The 13771-nt window shown below is 41.7% G+C and overlaps 1 protein-coding gene across 1 annotated transcript; it reads right to left on the bottom strand.

Moving 5' to 3' along the window:
- Nucleotides 1-9524: 9524 nt before the first annotated feature.
- On the bottom strand, nt 9525-11900 carry CCL20 (C-C motif chemokine ligand 20). Its single transcript, XM_040613521.1, has 4 exons — nt 11480-11900; nt 11111-11225; nt 10261-10338; nt 9525-9972 (listed from the first exon to the last, which is right to left on the bottom strand). Exons 1-4 carry the CDS (start codon nt 11559-11561, stop codon nt 9945-9947), a joined length of 303 nt encoding a protein of 100 aa, XP_040469455.1. The 5' UTR covers nt 11562-11900; the 3' UTR covers nt 9525-9944.
- Nucleotides 11901-13771: the final 1871 nt, after the last annotated feature.

Below are 13771 nucleotides of genomic sequence, written 5' to 3'. Positions count from 1 at the left end.
CATTATTACTTAACACCAACTAGAAGTGCTACATTTAAATTTTTTAGTCAAATTTAAAGGCTTGCTCCTTCTCTACAGCATAAATCAGGAGTATCTGCAGTTCAACTGTAATTTACATAGTTTCTCTTAAATTCTGTACTTCAGGGTTGTATTTGCATTATTGAATCAATTGTTGCAATACTCTGCATATCATACGCCAACAAGTTGGGGTTTTTTTGTTTTCATGAGACACAGAAAGGGAAAAAGCCTGAACAGGGGAGAGGGAAATGGAAAGGCTGCAAAGCTCCATGACGTCAATACGCGGTGGTTCAGCACATTCTCCCCTCACTTTCTTGCTGTAAATCTCCATCTGAACATACATGCCTCACAGCTTGTCATCACCTGGGGTTAAGAGGCAACAATGACTCTGGAAGATGATAAGTCAAATCAAGCCTCAGCTCTTGCATCCTTTCCTTGCAAGTTCTGTAAGCAGAAGATACAGGAGTAGTGGAGGCACAGCAGAAGTCGGTCCTTCTTAGCTCCATGCCTGCTCTCCAGACTGCCCCAAAGAGGCACAGCCGTAATCGACTTGTTTGCTCTATTCCTATACAGCAACTAGAAAAAAAATTGTTGACCACCTCCTGAGCAGGGATCAAAGAGCTAACACTATGCTGAGATGAAGTTTTTCCTGGAGTGCCAGACAGGACAAGCCTGTCTGCAAAATGGAGTAACTAATAGTATGTCTTTCTCATGAAAGGGAAAGAAATAAAAAAATAGAGGGTAGCACAGATAGGATTCCCTAGGCAACAGTAGAAACTGTAGTGAGGGAGTGAAGAGAAAGACTTCAACACAGTTACTTGAGGCCTAGTCAGACAGGGACTCTGATGATACAGCAGACTGAGCTGAAGTCTCACTACACACCACTAAACCTTGACTGTTAAGCAGAAATGCAACTCCTTTTCATGTTCAGGGAAATGGACAACTACTGTATGCTTTTAGAAGGAAACATTTTAGACTGCTGGGACAAAATTGTCCTGAAATTTTTTAGCATCCAGAGCGCACAAAGCCTCTAAGGCATGAAAGGCCAGCTTAAAAGAATCTGCATACACACCATAAAGAGTTAAAAAATATCTACACTGGAAGAAAAAATCAAATCCTGAGACATTCATCGAGGGTGAGATAATCAGCTTTTTTGTACAGAGATTAAAAAGTATTGATGTTATCAGCCTGGAAAGATAACTTACACATCAGTTGCTCCCTGTGTGTTTTTGCTTATGTCAGAAGTTTGCAGGAGTGGCAGAAAGTTAAGATACTATAAACCTCACTACCAGTCAATATTCAAAATCCTTTGAAAGGCTGCAATACACACTTACCTAGAGTGCTGGAGACACTTAAGTTGGGCAGTATGAAGCAAAATTAATACAATTACAATGAAAAGTTTCCTTTTGAGAACCATGAGTTTTTCTTACCAACACAGGTTCTGAAAACCTCTTTTCTTGAGCCAAAGTACCGTCCTAAGAAGGATAACAAGAAGCAAATGTTTCTGACTCAAACACACTCTCGCTTGCAGAGAAGAGTGGGGTTTAGGCTTCCTGATTTAAAGTTCTATCATGACCCACTTGTTCTGAAGTAGGTCAGTCTGTGGTATGATGAACTAAATCAGAAAGGCCAGCCCAAGAGTAGTCTGAGTTAAGGGAAAGATGTAGAAAGCCACTTCCTATTTCTGTTATGTTAGTAACGGGTGCAGTGAACTTTTACTAAAGGACGTTTTTGCATGCTGTCCTTTCTCATAATTGTCAGGTCTGTCAGATGCAGAAGGTCTGTGCTCAGGTATTTCCTTGTTTCTGCTTCATGAATTAAATGGGTTTATGTAATTTTTTTTTCAAGGTTGTTTTATCCTGGCATAGATAACCTGCTTCCTCTTGCCCGAACAGACACCGCTATACATGTACACTTCTCTATGCATTGTTAGTGCTTCTTCTCACTTCTGCTCTGTTATTCCCAATGCTAACCATGACACTACAGCCATGAAAAATGTTAAAACTACATTACTTGTATAAGGAACACGACATTCTGGGAGTCTGCTGTTTGCTAAGTAAGAGCTATGCTGGGAAAAAGAACTGACAGTGTGTTGTAGAACGGACGAAGTGTTCTCTTTACCAAAGACGTTTTTTTCGTCTTTGTGCAGCTGTCGTCATCAATTTAAAGTTACCTCAAATAATAATAAAAAAATAAATTACTGGTTGCTATTTGACTAGAAAGTATGTCATCTACAAGTTTCTGTTCACATGAATAGATGCATGTGGTGTTTACCTACAGTGAGAAAGTAACAAAGTACCAGAAAGGAACAGTAATTCTTTTCTTTGCTCTTCCATCTCCCATTTCTGACAAACTGCTTACATATCCCATGCAGTCAGGCAAATTTCATACTTACTTGTTTCAGGCAAATTTTCACTTAGCTGAAGAAAGTTTTTCCTTGCTGTCCAGTTTTTAAGGGAGAGCCTTTCCTCTTAACCTTGCTAAGCTGATGGGTAGACCTGACAACAAAAAAAACTCAATGCAAAAAAACTGAATATAATATATTCATCTTACTCTCTCTGAGAACTCAGAAACACCTTTAATTTTTCTTTCCATGGCCCAGAGCGTAGGGGACTGAAGACTTTTTGGTTAAGGAGAGCTCTGTATCATCTAGTCAAGATGGCAAAGCTGACGCTATCAGGTAATTACACAAGTATTCTGCGGTCAGGTTGTCTGAGCTGCAAGATGAAAGGCAGTGAGTTATCCAGATGCACCTAGTGAGGAAAATAGAAGAGCACTTCTCCCACATATACCTAACACACAATTGGGTCAAACCACTTTGAGTCAGGAAGAAGCAAAAAGCTCCTGACGAATAACAGGATTTCTAGTAAGTCTAAAATAGAATTGAAAAATATAAGTAGTGAAAGCCTTTTTGTTTTAGAAAACATAGCTACATTGAAGTGAAACTGTATTCATCTCACCATTGTTTATAACAAAAATGTCAAGATAACTCATTTGGGCTTTTAAGTTTCATTTTTCTAATGCCAAAATTCATTAAGCATTTCACATAAACCATCTTGTTTTCTACATATCTATATGACTTCACTCAATGTGGTAGCCCCATTGCATTATCTGTTTCTTGTTTTCTAAGTTTCTTTACCATCATTTTGATGTACTTCATATGGATGTGCAAAACAATACTTATGTGTATCATCCATTCATTGTAATTAGCATTAATACAGCACTAACCACTCTCACACCAGTTTGGAGGATGCTATATAGCGAGCAGATCTTTGAGATTTGCATTATCTCAGTTGTATCTCAGATTTGCATTGTCTCTGAAAGACATTTTGACCATTTATTCCTAGTTGTAACAACATGAAACATTCAGATGCCCCCTGGAACATATATTTTTCAACCAGCTCAAACTGTACATTTGAAAAGAGGAATCACTGTAGGAAGGTGTATAGCTAAAGTACTATTATTTTTCAGATATGCACGACAAACTTTTACATGAACATTTTGATTTGTATTAAGTACAGCTATATAACAAAGCTTATTCATACGTGAGATACTGCCACGTTGAGTGAACAGTTGAAATCACTACACTGACCACTCCACAGCTCTGATTTATCTGTCGTTCCCAAATTCCCATTTGCCTACTTTGTAAGTTTGTAGTGTTCTCGCTAGCTTTGTGCCTGACCAACGATGCTGCAAGGATATTAAACTATTGCTTTAATCTTGACATTGTAAATGAAAATTTCACTGCAAAATGGACCACTTACTTGAACCCATCTCCACTGACACAACTCGGGTAGCTTGACTGGCCAGTGCATAGCACCTTGCTATCCTCTCCCCCCAGGTTTGAGTCTGTAGCTTCTTACAGATTTGTAATGTCTCTGCCTTTGGTACCTAATGATGCTATCTACTGTCACTTCCGTATTTGTTATATGAATTTTTGGTACAGAGTGTATCCCATTGCAACTCATGTTCCTTCTAGAACAATCTATGTTTTGATTAAATTTTATCATCCAGAAGATAGAGGCAGAGTCTAGTGCAATTTTGTCGTAACAGACCGTCCTATACATAAAATTTTTGCCTACACATAAATGTATTGCCTTGACTTATGGGCACATGGCCAGAAACAATCATAATTTGCATCACAAATGTACTTGACTCAGAAATGCGAAATACTTTGTCCTGTCTTTTGTACACTTTGGTGCATGTCTTCACTAATCATGGTACCCCAAGTGCAGTCGCAATGTTTCTTGCTTCCTAGCTTGCCTTATACTGTAGCTACATATTAAATGGATGTTAAATGGATCGTAACATTTAGGCCTTCTCACCAGGGAGCCCAAGTGCTGGGCCACACTGTTCCCATTTCCAGAAACTGGTTTGTCTCTCTTTCTGCATTCTTGCCATAAGCATGTCTTACCAAGTGAGGTATTCTTCACAGGCTGAGAAACCCCCAACTAACAGAAAAGCTTATCTGGTATCTTACTATAACTATCTACCCGTGTCTTCTCATTCACCATAGCACAGGAAACAGTTAATGTTAGCTCTTGAGCAAGCTAAGTATGCTCTGAAGCCTGTGGGCCATTACACCCATCTCCAGCAGTAAAGAAGTGAAGAAAAAAACTATAAACCAGATAGAGAGCGCGTACACATCTTCAACCTCAGCTAGAACAATTTTTTTCCACTGAAAAAGTGGCTCGAGATCATAATTTCTGATAACTGAAAGCAGCGTTCACTGCAAGAAACATGCCAATAACCCTCACTTTAAATTTCACTACTACAGCTGCCATTCAAAAACAGGAGTCAGATATCAAAACGTCATACAACTAGCTTAGATGTTAAAAGCTGTTGAGATGTCCTGTATGTTTTGTTTTCCAAGGCTTTCTCTGTAATTGTGAGGGCTAGAAAAAAGCATTGTGAAGCTTAGATTTTTAGGTAAATCAAGATACTCCAGGAGACAGAGTATTGTGAAACCCTGATACACTGGAATGCTTTGGACCCAAAGGTCATGCAAACAGATTTAACCAAGAGGTTAAGTTTGTAAACTAATACATGTAGGAATTAATTATATATTTAATGAACTTTAGTGACTGCATCTGACATGTTCCTTGGAAACCTTTCCAATAATAAGAATATTAACAATTGGGAAGAACCAGATTTAACAGAACCTGAGATACAGACTGATCCACAGAATAGAAACCCATAAAAAATCAGTTCCCACTTGTATCAGTCACCTCTTCTGAGAGTCGGGTAACTCCTTCTCCTTGGATTTTCATGTCCCTTTGCTGGCACTGTTAGTCTAGGAAAATCTGCCATGTACAATCCCTCTTTTACTCTTTTGTATGTCCAGCTGCATGGCTGTGATTGTAGATAAAACCCCTGTAGTATAGGGTGTACGTTGTAAGTGTATCCAGCACAATTCTGTATATAGACACCATATAGACCATACCTGTTTTTTCAGGGAATCTCAACCCAGGCTGTCTCGTCTCCTTGATACAAAGATAGTGTAAAAAAAAAAAAAAAATGAATTGTGTTTTCAATTTGAAATTAGGAAGTAGCAAAATTTCAGGAACACAGAAATGTGGATGCAGATGCTTACAAATGAAATTGTTACTTTATTTTGGGGGTATAACTGAAATCATATAAGCAAAACTGTAGAAATGCTCTTGTAAATTTAGTAACAACATTTAACAATAGCATCTTAATCTCTACTTTTCCTGTGACAGATTTGCTTTGTAAGCATACAGTATTCTAAATTTTATCTGATGCTTTTACCTTAAGTATGTATTTTGGATTGTGTAATTTTTGAATAATGCTATAATTTCAAGGAAGTGGAAAGACTTATTAAACAAGTGCCTGGTTTTATTTACAGTAGCAGCTACATGAGCAATACACTATGCTTAATATATAATAGCAGCCACAGCACCCTATCTATTGTATATCATATTTAAAAATTCTAATGTCAGCAGCTCTTGATGAGCATTGACTGAAAGCTACCTGCACTTGATAACACAGAAGGAACAAATGCAGAATTCAAAAATAAAAGAGTATGTACAAATAGGATTCATTAACAATATTCCAGCAGGCACAGGAATCACTGAGGACTAGTCTCAATACAGTGAGAGCAGGAGGCTTTGGAACTGAAGTATAAAGTTGTGCTAAGACTTTGAAGGGAAAGCTCTCACACCCATTACCTGAATGATACCCAAGCCATAATGAAAAGCCTCATTGGCACTTTGCAAGAAAAATTTAAAAAAAAAAAAAAAATGGAATAGAAAAAGTCCCCAGATGATCATGTAATATTGCATCTCACATTATTCAACTAAATTGCACATGCTGAATTAGGAGATGAGGCCAAAGATGTAAAGGAAGAAGAAACTTGCCTACAGAATGCAGAAGAGCCACACCAAAGTAATCAAGATTCAGGCTTTCCTAGAAATTGTCATGATTTTCAGAGCCATCAGAACTCTTAATTGGCCACATAAGGTTACTTACAAAAATGCGCCTTCAATTTTTTTTTTTCCTCCAGTGAGGTTGGTTTAAAAAAAAAAAAATTAACCAGAATAAGAGGCACTAAAAAAAAACCTCCACAAATCATAGCTCTGAGGATGAAACATCTGGAGTTTTGTAGCAATGGAGCCATGGCTGATGAGGAAGGATGAGTTATGGAGGCAATAAAAAATTTTTAACAGACCCAGCCTGGGAGTACAAAGAGCTACACACAGAATTTCACACGTTGGTCTTCACTTTCTTATTTTGCTTCCTTCCTTTGAATTCACTAGCTTGAACTCCGGGCTTTTCTATACCAAGCTTATATACAGCTCTGGTTCCTAACTTCTCAACCAATGCCTGCCTGTTCCCAAGGTAAGCTTAGGGAACCTCACCTTCTGATGCTTTTAACATGAATCCAGCCATTGTGTCTATACCATTTTGTTGGTGCCTGATTTAGCCTGTGAGCTCTTTGAGCCCAAGCAGGAGTCCACACTAGCACTAGAGCTAGAGCAAGCCCTGCAGGTTTGCTCAGAAATTAGGAGATTACCCAGTGGAACACAATAGGTAAATACTCCTCCCTGGGAGGCTGTTAGCTTCTCACATGGTATCCTTAGTATCAAGGACATGGAATCCACCTGCTGGAAATTTAAGCCAATTAATCTTGCTCCTTCAGAGCTTCACCCACAGAGACCTGCCAATTCCCAGATTTGTAGTCACAAGCAGATTGCTTAAGTTCTAGCAAGTTTTGAAATCGAAAAGTAACAGCCTTACACTCATGAACACCATTATGAAAATCCAACACCTACCAGTTCCTCTCTCAAGGACACCAAAAATACTGTACATTTAAGTTTAAATTAAATTAAAACTAATGCTTCTTTCTCTGTGACTAAGAGGTACTAAAAGCCAAGGCATAGATTTATCTCAAAGACTCTGGTGCTGACAATGAGAGGACTACACCTACACGACCTACTTGGTCACATCCCTGAAGCCTTCGTGGGCCATGTAATAGTACTTAAAAAGCTGAGCAGCCTTCCCCATTCAACCTGCATCCACGTCCCACCTACCTACTAGTCCCATTACTTTTATCAGGCATCATTTGTACTGCAGTAATGTCTACAGACCTCCATCAAGAGATCCTGCATCACGAAAACTTCAGTATGCCAGAAGTCGTAGGATACTATAGAAAACACATAAAGGGGAGGAAAACACTGCAGATTTCTCCTTTAGAGATAGTCCCTTAAGTCAAGAGCAGACTGTGTTATTAAAACCATAATCATTCTTAGTGGACAAGCCCTTTAAGTCAAGAGCAGACTGTTATCAAAATCATAAGCCTTCTCAGGAACAAACCCTATAACAATATGTGTAAGGTTTCTCCCGAATAAATACGTAAACTGGTAAGAGAAATTCTCTCAAGTCTGAATAAGATGAAATTGAGCTGAGAACAGGTCTCCATGTTAAGCAAAAGCTTCATATATAGCAGCTCTCTGGGGAAAGGAAGGGATTATATCCTACAGATGTCATAGTACCCATAGGGCAAACAAAGTGAGCAGGGTGGAAAGTGACTTTAATGGATGTGACTACATTTGCGTAATTGTTACAGCTGGAGGCTTATATGCAAAGCATGTGGAGGAAAAGGTTATCAGGAGTAGTCAACATGGAATCACCAAGGGGAAACCACGCCTGCCCAGTCCAGTAGCCTTCTAGGATGGAATGGCTGGCTGGGCAGATGAGGGGAGGGCAGTGGATGGTGCCTACCCTGACCTCTCAGCCAGGCTTTTGCCGCTGTCTCCCGTAACACCCTCCCAGGTGAGCGCAGGCGGTGTGGGTCAGGCGAGCGGGCAGCGAGGTGGGCTGAGAACGGGCGGGATGGCGGAGCTCAGAGGGCTGTGACCAGCGGCGCAGGGGCCAGCTGGAGGCCTGTAGCTCACGGTGTTCCCCAGGGTCAGCGCTGGGTCCAGCCCTGTGCAGCTCATCCATCAGCGGCCTGGGTGGAGGGGCAGGGGCACCCTCAGCCAGTCTGGGGGTGGTGCGGAACTGGGAGGAGCGACTGGTGCACCAGGAGGCTGCGCTGCCATTCAGCCAGACCTGGGCAGGCCAGAGGGAACCTGGTGAAGTTCAGCAAAGGCAAGTGCAGGGTCCTGCCCCTGGGGAGGAGCAGCCCCACGCACCAGCACGGGCTGGGGCTGACCTGCTGGGGGGCAGCTCTGCGGGGAAGGACCTGGGAGTGCTGGTGGGCAGCAAGGTGCCCATGGGCCAGCAGCGTGCCCGTGTGGCCAAGGTGGCCAGTGGGACCCTGGGGTGCACTGGGAGGGCCATGGCCAGCAGGTGGAGGGAGGTGATCCCCCCTCTGCTCTGCCCTGGTGAGGCACATCTGGAGTGCTGTGTCCAGTGCTGAGCTGCCCAGGTCAGGGGAGACAGGGAGCTACTGGAGAGGGTCTGGCGAAGGGCTATGGAGATGAGGGGACTGGAGCCATATGAGGAGAGGCTGAGAGAGCTGGGAACATTTGGCCTGAAGAAGATTGAGATACATCTTAGTCAATGACTACAAATGTCTAAGGATGAGTGTCAAGAGGCTGGGGCCAGGCTCTTTTCAGTGGTGCCCAGCAACAGGACAAGGGGCAACAGGCACAAACTGCCACACAAGAAGTTCCATCTGAATGAAGAAAAACCTCTACCTTGAGGGTGACAGAGCACTGGGATGGGCTGCCCAATTCAAAGGAGGCTGTGGGGTCTCCTTGTCTAGAGTAATTATAAACCCACCTTGACTCGATTCTGTGCAACCTGCTGTAGGTGAAGCTGCTTTAGCAGGGGGTTGGACTAGATGACCTCCAGAGGTCCCTTCCAACCCTGACCATTGTGTGAATCTGTGAAAGGAATTAATTTCAAGGGGAAGTTACCTTTTTTAATTTTAAAAATAAACATATCACACAGAGTTCACATTTTAACATTTTTTTTAAACTCCAATTTCCATTTTTTCCACAAGCAGGCTTTATTTAACAATAGTTCAAGAAGTGTTCTAATGCTGACTACAGCTAAAATGAAACATTTTGGCACAAAACAGTGCCAAAGAAGTAACAAAATAAACAGAATAAATAACCCACTTTACACATGCTGAAAATAACAAAAATAACATGCAATAAACTTGAACAAATTTCATACTCTGTACAACAGCTTACGGTAGTAGTCCTTACTAAACAGAACTGTTATGTCACATTAGTAACATAGATGTATTAGTAAAAATAGAAGCTTTAACGAAATGCTTAATTCAAGCAAAAGAGTGATGCAATATGAATCAACCCTAGAAGTTCAACCGTTCCGAAAAAGCCAGAGATAGTGGTGAGGAAGCACACATCAACGTACAAGATGATGATCCCAACCAGGAGATTGAGCCTAGTGGTGCTTCAGCCACATCTGTGTTTAGTTCCCTGCTGGAAACCATATCACATTGACATCTTCTTGAGCTTATGGCTGTTAAAAGAATGAAAGAACATACAGATAATGAGCTCAGCCACAGGTCAATTACAGGTTTCTCTCCAAGATATAGTACTTCCTGAGAGAATAGCTCAGGTAGAAAAAGGGAAATATGATGTGGTTGTCCCTGAGAAGATTCTAAAAAGGAGTAGTCACGTCTCACAGGAGATGGAAAGACAAATGTTTATTATTGCCGTGAGAAGGGGCATTCAGCAGATGTAAGAAACAGGCTTTCATACATGCTCTGTTTTCATCAGCATAGTATTCAGATTTTTAGATTCCTACCTCAGGAACAGAAGATGCTTCTTCACCCAGCCCTCCTTAGGATTTACACAGGCATTCAGCCCGCTGTAGGTGTGGAAACTGGGGAGGAAAAAAAAAAAAATAGAGATCAGTAAATAATTAGAAATCTCTGCTAGTAAATACTGTGAAGATATCTTTGGTCAAAAACATGTGTTGCAGTTAATCTATATAATAAACAACAGCAACTGCTTTTGTAAATGCCGGTTAGATATGGGATGCTCCACAACCTCTCCAATGCTATATGAACAGAAAAGAAACAGCTAATGAAATTTAAATGTTATCGCTGTGTCAGTCTCACAGATCATATTTTGCACCATACAGTTGTGTTCAATTTATTGGAACTAGTGAGACAAAGAACTTTGTTGGATGCCAGAAATAATTTGTGAGGCTAAGGAGACCAGTTGCTGTCAAACTATGGTGACAGATCAACATTTACGAGAGCTAAAATCTTATGGAAAAAACAATTTCGATCTCTGAATTAAGCAAACTCTTGTCACTTATGTGTCTGTTAACAGGTTTTGGCAAGGGAGCACCGTGTGTTGGCTAGAGTGGTCCTTAGCTGGAGACAGAGCATGTCTTTGCAGAGCTGATTCCTAAACAGTCAGATTTATTATTTACATTGTATGCCTGTCCTATCAGTTAGTAGTCCTTTATCAGCAAGAAGTTTTATCTTTTGTTTACAGATATGATATACAAATTATTGATTAAATTTAACGTTTTGAAAAGGCAAGAAAAATGATGCTTACAATGTTCAAATCATTGTTTCTGCCCAGACATCCTAAGGTTAACGCATGTCAGAAAAAACAAGAGGATCTTCTGAAAAGCAACTTACATGATTGCATGGATGTCACAGACTTCACTGGAGAGCTGTTCGGTATAGCCCTTTAGGGCCCACCGAGGCAGACGCACTTTGGTGTAAGAGAGACAGCAATCCTGGTTGCTGTGTGCTGGAAGGAAGGAAAACAACAAAGTAAATAAACCCCATCTGGACCACGGTGCCATGCTGCCTAGGGTACTCACTGCCCAGCCACCTGACTATCCCAGCTCCCTGGCAACAGAAGAGGAGCACAAGGCAGCATACTTCACTGAAACAATTCCCTTCCACCTCACCCTTGTCCTGCCACACACCCCAGCGTGGCTGGCACGCTGCAGAGTGGCACCGAGAACCACTCCCTGGGGCGGAACGCGTAAGTTCACTCACCTTCAGAGGTGCCACACAGGAGCAGTGCCAGGAACCCCAGCAGGGAAACCAGGACCAAGCACTTGCTGCTAAAGCCAACCATTTCTCCTCCACACTGTAGCTGTGCTCTGGTGAGTCCTCAGCTGCTGCCTGCTTGTCCTGCCAGCCGTACCGCACCTCCACCTGCTTATAAAGGGGTTGCAGGAGCCGCGGGAATTCACACGCGGGCGGGTTCCGCTGTCATCAGCGGGTTTCCCCATGGCAAATTCCATTGTGCCCAATTCGGCCCCAGCACACCTTCCTGGTGCTATAATGAGAGATAACAGCGTGCTGGGGAATATTTTTTTTTTTTTTAAGTAGGTTAGAAGATTCAGCCCAAAAGAAAAGGAAATAAAAGGCCGTGAGGTAGTGGTTCTGTGGGTGAAGTATGTGTATTTTTAGGGGTAGGAGTGTGGGTTGTGAAATGAGGAAAGTCAAATGTAGGTAACTCTTGATGTTACCTACAGAAACTGCATATTTGCTGTGCTCTACTTTAATAAGCCAAACTTGGGGGCAGAGGGACGTGGGCCTAACCCAGCCAGATTCATTTCAGTGTGGCATGTTCACAGGAGCTCAGTAACTACCTGCAATGATACCAGAACACTATATTAATATTTACTGGTTGGCTAACACAGTAATATCAGGCTTTCCGGATTACTGCTTTGTGAGATCTAGACTGTAGTATTGGTGGGGACGTGTGAGCAACATCATTGAGTATACATGGAAATGGGTTTCTTTAGAGTTTCTTTTACCATATATTCATTGCCATCACCTTCTGCCAGTTTGTTACACATCTGAACTATTTAATCTTAAATTAGGTAAGTTAAAATAAATTACATAAGTTAAAAATAAATTAAACAGAGTTAGCTTAAAAGCAACTTGAAATGGGGTCTGTATTTTCTGCTGAATCTGTACTGTCCAGAGTGGATTAATACTGCTTCATAAGCAACAGCTGTATCTTGTTACTTTCCCATGCCAGCCTGTACTCAAATATTGTGACTCCTGAGCATTCCACTAAATCACACACTATCTTAATGCTGCCTTGCATGGCTCAGGAAAAAACCCTGGAGAGAGGCTCTGACATCACTGCAAGTACACTCTTTGAGGTGCTGCCGAAGGCTGGTGCTTTCCAACGCCATTGTGACCTGTGTGATGAATGTGGTGGCTGCAGGCCAAGTCCTGGTCAGCTGGTGTACACAGAAGCTGCTACCAGCTCCAGGCGGTTATAGAGTAACCCGAGCTTTAAGTAGCTGCTTTTAAGGTAGCACTCAGGGACATGGTCATAGCCAGTTCAGAATTACATTCCTTCTGTTTTTCAGCCTGCCAGTACCTCTCACAAAAGGTGTGTTCCTATTATTTCTTCCTAGAAATGTAAATAACTCTAGATTGTTATTCAGAGAAATTAATTTCTCTATATAATAATCAGAATTCAGGGAAACTCGTATGGCTAATGTACATATGAGCAGCTTCGCAGCGCACATGGCATTGCATATGTTGGAGGTGCTTCTCCTCAAATCCACTGCCATTAGACAAGGCACAGGGGAGGAGGCAGTAAAGATCCCACGCTGTGATGTACACTTCTTTTTATGACAGCTTTATAGATCATATTGAAACACCACAAAAATATATAAAGATCAATGCTCTCAGAATGCAGCCATTTCTGAACTGTTTTAAGACTGTCTGTCAGCATTAGGCAATTGTTGTGGTTTAATCCCAGCTGGTAATCGAGCACCACACAGCCGCTCGCTCACTCACTCCCACCTCACACAGAGGGATGGGGAGGAAAATTGGAAGGGAATGTAAAATTTGAGGGTAGAAAGAAGAACAATTTAATAGTCAAAATAGAATAGAAATGAAAGAACAATGATAACAATGATGACAATAACAGTTATAATGAAAAGGGGAAGGGAAAGAATAACATCCAGAGGGAAAGGGAGAAAGGAACACATGGTGTACAATGCAACAGCTCACCACCTGCCCACCGATACCCAGCCAGTCCTCGAGCAATGACCTGCCCCTCCCAGCCAAGCCCCCAGGTATATATACAGGCGTGATGTCCCATGCTATGGAATACCTCTTTGGATAGTTCAGGACAGCTGACCTGGTGGTGTGCCCTCCCAATTCCTTGTGCCCCTCCAGCTTTTTTTATTTTAGCAAGGCCTGAGGAACTGAAAAGTCTCACATCAAAGCCAAAACACAGCCCCACCCTAGCTCCTAAGAAGATAATTAAGTCCACCCCAGCTGAACCAGGACAGCAATGATACAAAATAGCTA

This window comes from Falco naumanni, chromosome 13, assembly GCF_017639655.2.
Source record: "Falco naumanni isolate bFalNau1 chromosome 13, bFalNau1.pat, whole genome shotgun sequence".
Taxonomy (NCBI): domain Eukaryota; kingdom Metazoa; phylum Chordata; class Aves; order Falconiformes; family Falconidae; genus Falco; species Falco naumanni.
The sequence above is the reverse complement of the archived record's forward strand: the minus strand, read 5'-3'. Positions and strand labels throughout refer to the sequence as shown.